General features: G+C 37.4%; 2 protein-coding genes, 1 long non-coding RNA gene, 1 other non-coding gene and 1 pseudogene across 6 annotated transcripts; 3 read left to right on the plus strand and 2 right to left on the minus strand.

Moving 5' to 3' along the window:
• Positions 1-786: 786 nt before the first annotated feature.
• On the minus strand, positions 787-3,013 carry LOC104244381 (uncharacterized). The gene is made up of 2 exons (XR_715481.2): positions 2,435-3,013; positions 787-992 (listed from the first exon to the last, which is right to left on the minus strand). It is a non-coding gene; the product is annotated as an uncharacterized lncRNA (long non-coding RNA).
• LOC104244380 (homeobox-leucine zipper protein ATHB-7-like) lies at positions 813-2,159 on the plus strand. Its single transcript, XM_009799790.2, has 2 exons — positions 813-1,499; positions 1,588-2,159. The coding sequence occupies exons 1-2, from the start codon at positions 1,164-1,166 to the stop codon at positions 1,927-1,929; spliced, it is 678 nt and encodes a 225-aa protein (XP_009798092.1). The 5' UTR covers positions 813-1,163; the 3' UTR covers positions 1,930-2,159.
• Positions 2,979-3,058, plus strand: TRNAL-UAG (transfer RNA leucine (anticodon UAG)). The gene has a single exon. It is a non-coding gene; the product is annotated as a tRNA-Leu (tRNA).
• A 56-nt stretch (positions 3,059-3,114) lies between these two features.
• LOC104244379 (pyridoxal reductase, chloroplastic) lies at positions 3,115-7,613 on the plus strand. 3 transcript variants are annotated; one of them, XM_009799788.2, is made up of 8 exons: positions 3,115-3,332; positions 3,417-3,645; positions 4,159-4,252; positions 4,506-4,629; positions 4,877-4,978; positions 5,419-5,570; positions 5,681-5,774; positions 7,247-7,613. In XM_009799788.2, exons 1-8 carry the CDS (start codon positions 3,204-3,206, stop codon positions 7,430-7,432), a joined length of 1,110 nt encoding a protein of 369 aa, XP_009798090.1. In that variant the 5' UTR covers positions 3,115-3,203; the 3' UTR covers positions 7,433-7,613. The 3 variants fall into 3 exon arrangements, with proteins under 3 accessions (XP_009798090.1, XP_070027177.1, XP_070027178.1); XM_070171076.1 differs by having other exon boundaries at positions 3,417-3,633; XM_070171077.1 differs by having other exon boundaries at positions 3,200-3,332; positions 3,439-3,645.
• A 75-nt stretch (positions 7,614-7,688) lies between these two features.
• Positions 7,689-10,309, minus strand: LOC104244378 (ubiquitin-ribosomal protein eL40 fusion protein-like; annotated as a pseudogene).
• Between the last annotated feature and the right edge of the window lie 1,000 nt (positions 10,310-11,309).

Below are 11,309 nucleotides of genomic sequence, written 5' to 3' on the forward strand. Positions count from 1 at the left end.
TGGGTGTAATTAAAATCTTAAATTGGAATCTTGAGTTGAAGTTAAATTCCTAAAGTTGGCTGTTTCTTCCTCCTCATGATTATTAATAATAATACAAGAATCAAAAAGCTATCTCTTTTGTAGCTATTAGGCGACCATTTCCATTATCTTACCGTCTTTATGTACAGTCCATTTAATTCATTTACTTCCAAAACGTCTCTCTCCATGTATGTAAAATATGTTACACGTATGTCTGAATACATGCTGAATAGAAGTAACATGATCGTATGCATTTCTACGATCCCACAACAACTGTATAAAACCTTTAATTCTGTCAGAAACATATGAACAATTATCAGCAAAAACTTCTCCAATACTACAAAACAGCACACAAGAAGTGCACACCATCGTACCGGCAGAGACGGAGCTAGCATATTAGGTACGGGTTCAGCGGAACCCAATTATTTGTATTAAATGCTGTTTGTAGCAAAAAGTTCATTAAATGTGTGTGTATATATATAATATTTATTTATTTAATTTAATTACGAATACAGTAACTTTAACTCTGTGCTCTGTCATACCCTTTAAGTGCACAACTCATATTTATATCACACATGTATATGGCTTTAAAAATGGGATCTGAATTCCCCTTTTGTGTACAGAGATTACATGCAAGAGTCAGAGTTGTCATAGTTATCCTTATCCCATACCGATGCTCCTACACTGTTTAAATATCAAGCTGATATCTTGAAGTATGATGATAAATTATAACTTAAAAATTAAAATATCAATGCAACGAGCTTATACTTAAAGGAATTGCCAAAAGGCTGATGGGGAAAGATAACTTAAGACAATAAGTTACTCACTTTGAAAACAAAAACAAAAACCTGGAAGGTATCCCTGAGAATTAAAAAGATATCAAAAAAATATCCAGAAGAGAGAGGTTGGAAAAGGATACACGACAGCTTAGACAATAGGCTTGAATCAACCAGCAAACCAAAAGTCCCAATCACCTGAAAGCAACCACAGGAGATACTTCTCATATAGGTGACTATATATTAGATCAAGACACATATACAAGTTTTAAACATAGCTGCCCTGCTAATAAAATATTCTCCATATATCCAGTTGAATACACAATTGACAACAGAACACCTTTCTCTGACTTGGAACTCAACAAAGTAATGGAACCAGAAGAATCTCAAGAACTGGAAAAATCTAAGAGTCCCAACTCCTTAAAGAAGAATACTGAAAATGGTAAAAGGTTTACTGATGAACAAGTCAAGTTGCTTGAGTCCATGTTTAGACTAGAGACAAAGCTTGAGCCAAGAAAGAAGCTGCAGTTGGCAAGAGATCTTGGGCTGCAGCCGCGCCAAGTAGCTATTTGGTTTCAGAATAAAAGGGCTAGATGGAAATCAAAGCAATTAGAGAACGAATATATAGTACTCAAAGCAAAATTTGACCATTTAAACATGCAATTCCAATCCTTGAAGACTGAAAAGGAGAAACTGCTCATTCAGGTATTCTTTTTCATTTTACTTTGTATCCTCTTTTCTAACAGTGAAAGCCAACTTATAGAAGCTAATAAAGATTGTTTTTTTCAAACAGTTGGAGATATTAAATGATCAGCTAGAAAACAACCTTGCTAGAGGCAGCAGAAGCGAAGATTTGAAAGACAATGAAATGTACACAAGCTCAGAAAATGGAGGAACAGACTTAGAGTTGAAAGATAGTCCAGGTTGCTCAAATGCAAGATTTGACCACAAGAGGATAAAGGAAGATCAGGATGATGATACAGCAGAAGAAACAGATAAATACTTCGCTCCCAAAGAAGAAGCAGAGTTTTGGAACCTTGAGGAATTAGGAGACAATTCCTTAGAACAGTGGTGTGTTGGCTTAGGTAGCAGCTTCAATCAATCATGTGGAAATTCCAAGTTGTGGGATTTCTGAGCCTCACAGTTGTATAGAAACTCTCTTTTCACAATTAATAGAGTCAGAGTAGTAGGAGAATAGAAGGAGGAATCTATAGCCCAGCTTTCCGTTATATGCTTTTCTATTGTGCCCAAGAATCAGAATTTAGCTTGATAAAAATGATTCTAGTCTTTGAGAGGAGTAGTAACACAAACAGCAGAGGCATTGCTTGTGAATGAACAAGATGCATGCTTTAGTTTTCTCCAAAACTTTTTTGTTGTTCATAAAAAAAGCTTAGAAAATTTGTTGCTGAAAAAATATAATACATGCAATGAGAGAGGAAAAGAGAAAGAAATAAACAAAACAAAAACACCCCCTTTTTCTTGGGGTGTGACTTTAATCAGACAAAAGAGACATACTCGGTCTTCAAATTGCCCATTACACTAGATTTTTATAGTAAGTTATGTAAATGAAATTCCTAAAGTGCGATACAACTGCTAACCATATAAAATCACCAGAGTAGAAACATGTATTACGGATGTACCTCTATTAGTCTGAAGCTGCAGCAAATGATTTTAATTGAGTGCATAGAACTTCAATTCTGGAACAAGTGACGGTTAATACAATAACAATCACTCTGAGCAAAATGTAAAAACAAGGAACAGAAAATTGAAGGAAAAGGACTGCTGGGTATTTACTGGTTAGGCTCACCATCATTAGATATTCCTCCTTCTCTTTTCAGTGTGGCGTTTTTCCCAGTCATCCCTCCATTAGGTAAGTAATTAAAAAGTAGGAACGATAGAGATTCAGTTTTGTCTAAGAAAAGAGGGGATTAATATACTGCAAATTACATTGCGACACACACATAATCGACTTAAATAAGAAAGGCAAGTAAGTAATCAACAAATTCTTGAAAGCTAGAGTCACCAATTAGGTAAATTCTCAACTGGAAGACGTATGGTTTCAGCACAAAAAACTTAATGGTACGGTGCAGAAGATCCAACAGGAAGAAACCGTGAAAAAATGGCTGCTCTTTTTGTGGAATCACTACGTTAAATAAAACTAGAAGACAGGTATTAAAACATAACGACGGTTTGGCCGAGTGGTCTAAGGCGCCAGATTTAGGCTCTGGTCCGAAAGGGCGTGGGTTCAAATCCCACAGCCGTCAACTTTTTTTCCTTTTTTATTTTTTTTTGGATTATTATCTATAGCGTTTTTCAGCTTAAAATTCTCGGTTTATCCAAATTCATCTGACGGTCGAACAACCTCTTATCAGTTATCAGCATCCTTTCTCACCCTAAGCTCACAGAGCAATGGCTCGCTCGCTTCCAGGATCAAAATCAATTTCTTACTTCAGATGTAGTAGTCCCACAAATGATGCTGTTCCATCCTCCTCTGTTTTCAAATCCCTCAAAATTCCCCGTTTCTGGCCATGGCAAAAGGTACTTTCTTCAATGTACTATTTCATCCCCTTTTGCTAGTTTCATGAATTGGGAAAATCAAGGTTAATTGAGTTGAATTAATAGGTAAAGATGGGACCTTTGACAGTATCTCCAATGGGGTTTGGTACTTGGGCATGGGGAAATCAGCTTCTCTGGGGTTATCAAGATTCTATGGACTCTGAACTTCAGCGCACTTTCAATCTTGCTGTGGAGAATGGCATCAACTTATTTGATACGGCTGATTCTTATGGGACTGGAAGGTTAAATGGACAAAGTGAGAAACTTCTCGGAAAATTCATTCGTGAGTTTCCAGGTGACATTGCTTTGTCCTCTTTTGAGCATTTCATGGACTAATTCATTAGAAAGTTTGAATAGCCAAATCAGATACTTATGAATTATTCTCTTCAGGAAGTAGGCTTAGTTACATTGCCAATTCATATGATCCTATCTTAAGACACGTTTGTTTCACAGTGAAATTCTTAGTTGTTTCACATTTATGGAAACATAGAGCAGCACTGAATTTCGTTTAGCTCCCAACTTTTCTTGTTTAATTTTGTATGTTGTCTCGAAGATTTGTTTGGTGCTCTCATAAATTATGTAAACCTGTGACATTCTTTAACTTCGAGTTACATGGTACCTTCGACTCATAGTGAAATAGGAAGAGAAGCAGAAAAGGGATAGTAGCTATGCTCACCTGCAGGGTGGACTGACTGTTGGACTGCTCTTTGAGCATTTGGTGCTCATTACATATATCAAGGCTACCCAATTCTAATGGCAGTGGACATTCTTTTTTGTTTTCTAAGTTTTTGACTGCTCATGTTTTCAGGAGACAAGCAAGTAAAGAATGACATTGTGATTGCAACAAAGTTTGCAGCATACCCATGGCGTCTAACACCTGGACAATTTGTGAATGCTTGCAAGTATTGCCCTATCCTCATTTCTTTTGATCATACTGATAATCCGATTATCAAAACTCCAGTTTTATAGGGAAAATATATCTATATTTTCACTCGATCAAAATTACATGTTTGTCGGAAGTGCACTAATTTACATTATCTACTCCTTTATCTGGTATAACAAACTTTTAAGAGTACTGCAGAAGACATTAGCCTCATTATTTAGCTGTTTCATATGAACCAACAAGATGCTTTCTTAATTAGAACTTTGTGTCAGGTCTTCTCTGGATAGGATGCAAATTGAGCAAATTGGAATAGGACAATTGCACTGGTCAACTGCAAATTATGCACCTCTGCAGGAACGAGCACTTTGGGATGGTTTAGTTGCCATGTACGAGAAGGTTACTAATAACTCAAAGTATTTATTTAGAATCGCGTTCATTGTTTGACCATTTAGTGTGAGGGGAGATCAAAGTTGCGGTGTCATTCTGTCACTTGTACAAATGCTTCTGACTCTACTTTCGGCTAAATCTGGTCTTGATTATCACTAATGGATAAAGTACCTGATAGATTCATATTGTTGCACAATTTTTCTCTCGTGTAGGGTTTAGTTTGTGCAGTTGGGGTGACAATTTTTCTCTCGTGTAGGGTTTAGTTCGTGCAGTTGGGGTGAGCAACTATGGACCAAAGCAGCTGCTGAAAATACACAAATATCTTGATGACCGAGGAGTTCCTTTGCGCTCAGCCCAGGTGCCTGAGTCTTTTTCCTACTTTACTATGAAGTATGCAGTTAACTTTCTCTTCAGAAGCAAATACAATATTTTATGTACGATGCCCAAGTTAGATATACAGAGTGTGGAATTCTATGTTGTTTAAAAGAGGTAACAGCCAACAATGTGTTATTTCTGGGAAGTCTAAAGATAATGAAGACAATCTGCTCTAATGGGACAAACTTACCCGGTACTTGTGCTAGTAGAAGGTAGCAGGTATACGGTGGATTTGTTGAGGCCGCGCAAGCTAGCCTTGATATCACCATTATTCAAAAAAAGAAAAAGAGAAACAACCACCTCTGATGTTCAAGCATTTTTAGCACTCATCAAATTCCATATCACCAGATTGTACTTAAATTGCTTCAAGTCGTTGCGCGCTTTAGTGCCACAATCTTAATCCTGTGACCTCTCCAACATCAGGTACAATTTTCATTGCTGAGTATGGGAAATGATCAATTGGAGATGAAAAATGTATGTGATTCTCTAGGCATACGGGTCATAGCATACAGTCCTCTTGGTCTTGGTATGCTCACTGGGAAATATACACCCTCAAATCTTCCACCTGGGCCAAGGTACGCACTCTCAATTTCTTCTCAAGTTTTAATTTTTCTAACTAGTAAATGAGCAGGTATAGCTCAAGCTACTATTTGATACTTTTCTCAACGTAAAACATCACTTGTAGGGGACTACTCTTTAGACAAATTCTACCTGGATTGGAGCCATTACTTACCTCACTGAAAGAAATAGCTCAACGACGTCGGAAAACAATACCACAGGTAAACGCTTTTTGAAATTTTAGTGGAATGCTCTTCCATCTGTATTATGATACTTTCTATTCAGCTCTTTAATACAGACAAGCAGGGCACTGCAATCTCACTGCTGGTTCAGTATTCTCATCTAGTAGGCCTTTCATATAGTATTGGTGTTTGAAATAATGAAAAGCATTATTCTGGAGTTATTTTACATCTTGCATTTTAAGCTCCTGAGTAGCGATCTAAGAACTGTTTGCTCTCGTGCAGAGGTTTAGTCCATTCAGGCTGTTAATTTAGTAGGATTTTTCTGAGCCTTGTGAAAGTATAGTTTGTCTTTACTAAAATTTACTTCCTTTAACCTGGCCTTGACATTACTCGTGTATACCCACAAAAAGCAGTTGGTATGTACTTAAGGTCATTTTTCATACTCACATTGTTTGTCAAAGCTACAACCCTTAGTCCACAAAGTTTAGAAAGAATCTAGTACTCCCTGTTTCTCTTTACTCCAGACTCCATGGCATTGATCTTAACAGTTTGAGTCTGTTTCCTCACTCACAATTTGTTAAATTTGAAGATACATGTCAAAAGGAAATACACCGCGTTTCTTTTGTGCTAATAAAGTATGCTTTCATCAGCTCTCTTTCAAATGCTATAACACTTAAGCAGAGTGTATTATCAATCAATATCATCTACTGCAATGAATTGTTCTTTCTTTTATTTTGCTTCACTACCTATCCGGTATTAGTCCCTTCATGCAATTAAGTCTAAATTTATCACCAACGCTGTCTGCTTGCCAGAGTACTGCTTTCTCAAGTACTTTATTCGTGATTAGGGAAAGTTCTCACTGAAGGATGTGAAGGATGAAAGGTTGCAAAATAGGCTGACTTTTTGGTGGAGATAGATTCAACATATGTTTCCCTTAAAAGAATCCGTAACCAGACGAGCAACACCACAAAACTAGAGTGGGAAAATATGGTCAAAGTCCTTAGTCTTTCTAGATATAGATGCATCTAACTTGTGAAGCAAAAACAAAACAAAAAAAAACTGGAACTTGAGGAGAATAGGTTCTCAACAAAGAATTTTAATCTGTTCACAGACAATATTGATTAACAGCTGAATTCAAGGTTCTTCCCTTTCATTTGCTTCCCCATTCTTCGTCTATTTTTTCTTTTTCTTTTTGGTAGTAGCGAATAGGATATCATATTGCTAGACGGACCGAGTATCTCTAGTCTATCTATGACGTTTTCGACATAGAGCATTGTTTGGAAAACAAACGTACATCAGTTTTGAACCCTCCTGCAGGATATACCATGGCTGAATTATAAGAGTATTCCAGCAGAAGCTGACCACTTTACCTCTCAATTTCTAGAAATAAGAGAACTGTTTACTCTTGCTCTAATTCATTCATATTTTTCAAAAACTCTGTGCTCCGATATTACTATTGCATGTTGGTAGTTATTTTTTTCGCAGGCAAGTAACATAGAGTTGCATTGCAGATAGCTATCAACTGGTGTATATCCAAGGGTACAATTCCTATCCCTGGAGTCAAGTCTGTAAAACAAGCTGAAGAGAATTTAGGAGCCCTTGGTTGGCAACTCACTTCTGATGAATTGCTCCAATTAGAATACGCGGCTCTTGATTCTCCACGCAAGATGATCCAAAACGTATTTCAGACAAAGTGATAACTTCTCCACATAATGGATACGTTTAGGATGATATACTAGGAGAAGGCAGCAATCGAGTTAAAGGATACCAATGTACACATCTGGATCATTTTCACATATTCATTTGCTCTTTAGAGGGGCATTTTCTAAAAAATGTGTAAATTTTAGATATCTATCAAAGCTGAGCGTTGGGTCACAACACACGTATCAACATTTCCTCGAGTAGTCTCAGATACTACTGGTAAGAACAGAAACAGGGCCACAGAAGATAACAAATAAAAACACGGCTCATAATCATACCAAACTCAAAATGAGCACTAAATTCTTTCTGTAAATGAAACTGAAGTTGAAACAAATGTGTGCTGCAGTTAAACAGACAACAATAGAGCCACCAAAATGTGAGCTAAGCAAAGAACTACAAAATCATGCAATTGGCATAGCATCTAGACAGCAAATGCAACCTCCTGTTTACTTGATCTTCTTCTTTGGCCTCAACTGCAAAGCAAGTAACGAAAGAAATCATCAAATGTATGGAGACTCAAGTTGAACATACATGATAGAAAATGTTGCAGAAACTCAAGAAGATACCTGGTTGCTATGGCCACATTTCTTCTTCCTGCAGTTTACGGCATGAGGATGCAGACGGGCATAGCACCTGTAGCGAAAACATGAGTATACACCAGAGTGCTGGATAAATGGATGGCATAAAAAACACAACTCCACATGCACATTTCTATTTCACCACTGCAAACATAAAAGCAAAGCACTAGATGGAAAGGACCTTGGCGAGCACTCAAAATTTATGTGCAATAATCATTGAGCCATCAAATGATATAACAACATACCCAGTATATCCTCATAAGTGGGGTCTGGGGAGGGTAGTATGTACGCAGTCCTTACCCCTACCTTGTGAAGATAGAGAGGCTGTCTCTGGAAGACCCTAGGCTCAATAAAGTAAAATCACAATAATAATGACAAAGAACTTCGAAAAACGAAATAGTGACAACAAAGAAAAAATAAAAATGAAGCAAAGGAAACATCAAGTAATAATATCGATCTAAAAATAGGGAACACAAGAATAACACTAGTACTACAACTAGGGAAGGAAGTACGGGTTTGGAAAGAAAATACGCTCGACTACCAACTAACTTACAACCCTAATCTTCGACCTCCACACCCTCCTATCGAGGACATATTCTCGATAAGTTGAAGATGTGCCATGTCCTGTCTGATCACCTCTCCCCAATATTTCTTTGGTCTACCACGCCCCATCCTTAAACCTGTTATAGCCAATCTCTCACGCCTCCTCACAGGGGCATTTGTGCTTCTCCTCTTCACGTGCCCGAACCATCTCAGCCTAGCTTCACGTGTCTTGTCCACCACACAGGCCACTCCCACCTTATCTTGAACATCTCCATTCCTAATCCTATCCCTCCTAGTATGACCACACGTCCATTTCAGCATCCTCGCCTCCGCAACTTTTAGCTTCTGAACATGAGAAGTCTTGACTGGCCAACAGTCCGCCCCATACAACATGATCAGTCAAGCCACTACTCTGTAAAACTTTCCTTTAACAATGACAAAAGTGAGAACTAACCTGTCAACATTTTCTTGGGTGAACGACAAATGTACACCATATTACCATTTCAAAATAAAATTACACCATATTCTAGCAAATGTCTTCTCATGCTAACTTTGTATCATATCTATATAAATGGTAAAACATAATTGAGTGTAGTAGAACAGCTATAGTGGAAGATCTAGAAACAGGGTTCATAGGTAGATAATATTTGGTAGTTTTTTATACATCAGATACCCTCTAAGAACCTTAACTTTTCCTTCAGCTAAGCACGAAGCAGCTTTAATATTGTTAGTTTCGCATTCAGGGTGCAGCTCCACCACAGAGGTTTTTTGGACTAAACCCCACCCACAGCTTCAAAACACCATCTTTCAACATTATTCCATTTCATCCCCATGATAAAAGTTTATATTCACTATCAGGAGCAAGTTAGGACAATGACACACAAATGGCATCCAAGCTTACTGGCCATCTTAAAGAGTTGATGTTTAAGTGAAAATATTACATCTTCTGAAAGCATTTACTTTCACTGGGCTCTAAAGGAACATAAAGAACCAATACATATACTTAACAGTTTCGATTCCTGACATGTAGAGTTCAGCAAATGATCGAGATAAGTAAATGAAACTCAAAGCTGCGTTGTTCAGCGGAGAACTTACTTGCGGCAAATCATCTTATCCTGGTTGTATTTCCTGGCCAAGGCCATAAGAGACGGTTCAATGATTCCCTCCACGGAGCCTCAGGACAAGATGCAGAGTCGACTCTGTTTTATACAAAAGATATTAACTAAAAAAACAAGCTAACAATAAAACAATTGCTTATATTGCAAACTTTTCATCGAACACAAACCTTTTTGGATATTATAATCAGCCAGTGTACGCCCATCTTCAAGCTGTTTACCAGCAAAGATCAATCGCTGCTGGTCCGGTGGAATACCTAGAAACGAGCCCATGAATTCATATAAGAGATGCCCACTATTGCTAAATTGATTTAATTTCATATGGATACCATTTCATTTCCAGAGCTCAAATATGAGAAGCAATTAAACTTAAGAAAATAGAAACTTTAACAGGTGAATTACCTTCCTTGTCCTGAATCTTGGCCTTGACATTGTCGATGGTATCGCTGGATTCGACTTCAAGGGTGATGGTCTTCCCCGTTAGGGTTTTCACGAAGATCTGCATCTTATCTCTCCCATAACTGGAACTTCCGCGATGGGGTTGCAGCCTTTTTTTTCCTTCAGGAAGCTTATATTGGTGATTTTTAGGGTTTAGGAGTTTTCTCATCGAGGGAAACGACATCGTATACGTGTGTTAAATCTAAGTGTAAATTTCATTTAATGTCTGCCTGCATAGATCTTAAAAATAGGTTCACCTCCCTGTACATTTGAACGTCACAAATTAGGCTGTAGAACTTCAGATATAGTTACACTTGCTTTTTTTGTAGTTTGGGCATCGCAATCTATTGGGAAAATATTGTGCAATATTTTATTTTTCTTTCTTATTTCTTGGTATATTTGGTATAGAAAAATATGTCTGGTAAAAGAGTCTTATAGTTGTAGTATTCCATATAAAGAATTGTATCTAATTTAGGATTGCTCTGTATCTTTTTGTATATATATCCTTCCTTGTGAATGAAAGAGACTGACTTGAAACCCCAATTTTTCTTGTAGTTTTTTCATGGTATCAGAGCCATGACTCCTAAAGAAGAAGAAACCTCTAGTTCTAACAAGAAAACTACGAGCCTGTATCTACTGAATTCGGATGATAACATGGGTAATATTATTACCCAAGTGCGGAGAGGAAAACTATTATGAATGAGCGTTAGCCGTTCGGACTGCTATCAGGTCCAAGAAAAAATATGGGTTCATTGATGGAATTGTTAAACAACCAGAAAAAGATTCTACCGATATTGAAGATCGGTGGACTGTAAATTCAATGTTGGTTTCCTAGATTTTCAACATATTATCGAACCCAAGCTTCGCTCAACCATATCTCAAATGGAAAATGTGAAAGACTTGTGGGAGAATATTAAGCAGCGACTCTCTGTTGAAAATGGTGCTAGAGTGCAACAATTGAAATTAGATCTTGCAAATTGCAAGCAAGATGGGCAGAACATAGTTGCATGTTATGGTCCACTCAAGATGATTTGGGATAAACTGACCAACTATGATCAGATTCCAATTTGTAGATGTGGTGGATGAAAATGCAATCTCACTGCAGAACTAGAAACAAAACGTGAAAAAGAATAGTGCGTTCCAATATACTAAGTCGAGAATCGTTGCCGAATTTGAACCGATTCTACTCAAGGATTATT

This window comes from Nicotiana sylvestris, chromosome 3, assembly GCF_000393655.2.
Source record: "Nicotiana sylvestris chromosome 3, ASM39365v2, whole genome shotgun sequence".
Classification (NCBI taxonomy): domain Eukaryota; kingdom Viridiplantae; phylum Streptophyta; class Magnoliopsida; order Solanales; family Solanaceae; genus Nicotiana; species Nicotiana sylvestris.

Bases quoted from the DNA above. Each gene is read 5' to 3' on its own strand.
- LOC104244380 (XM_009799790.2), top strand. From the start codon at position 1,164: ATGGAACCAGAAGAATCTCAAGAACTGGAAAAATCTAAGAGTCCCAAC. The intron at 1,500-1,587 runs GTATTCTTTTTC...TTTTTCAAACAG, and splicing joins AGGAGAAACTGCTCATTCAG to TTGGAGATATTAAATGATCA.
- LOC104244379 (XM_009799788.2), top strand. From the start codon at position 3,204: ATGGCTCGCTCGCTTCCAGGATCAAAATCAATTTCTTACTTCAGATGT. The intron at 4,253-4,505 runs GTATTGCCCTAT...ACTTTGTGTCAG, and splicing joins CAATTTGTGAATGCTTGCAA to GTCTTCTCTGGATAGGATGC. The intron at 5,775-7,246 runs GTAAACGCTTTT...GTTGCATTGCAG, and splicing joins GTCGGAAAACAATACCACAG to ATAGCTATCAACTGGTGTAT.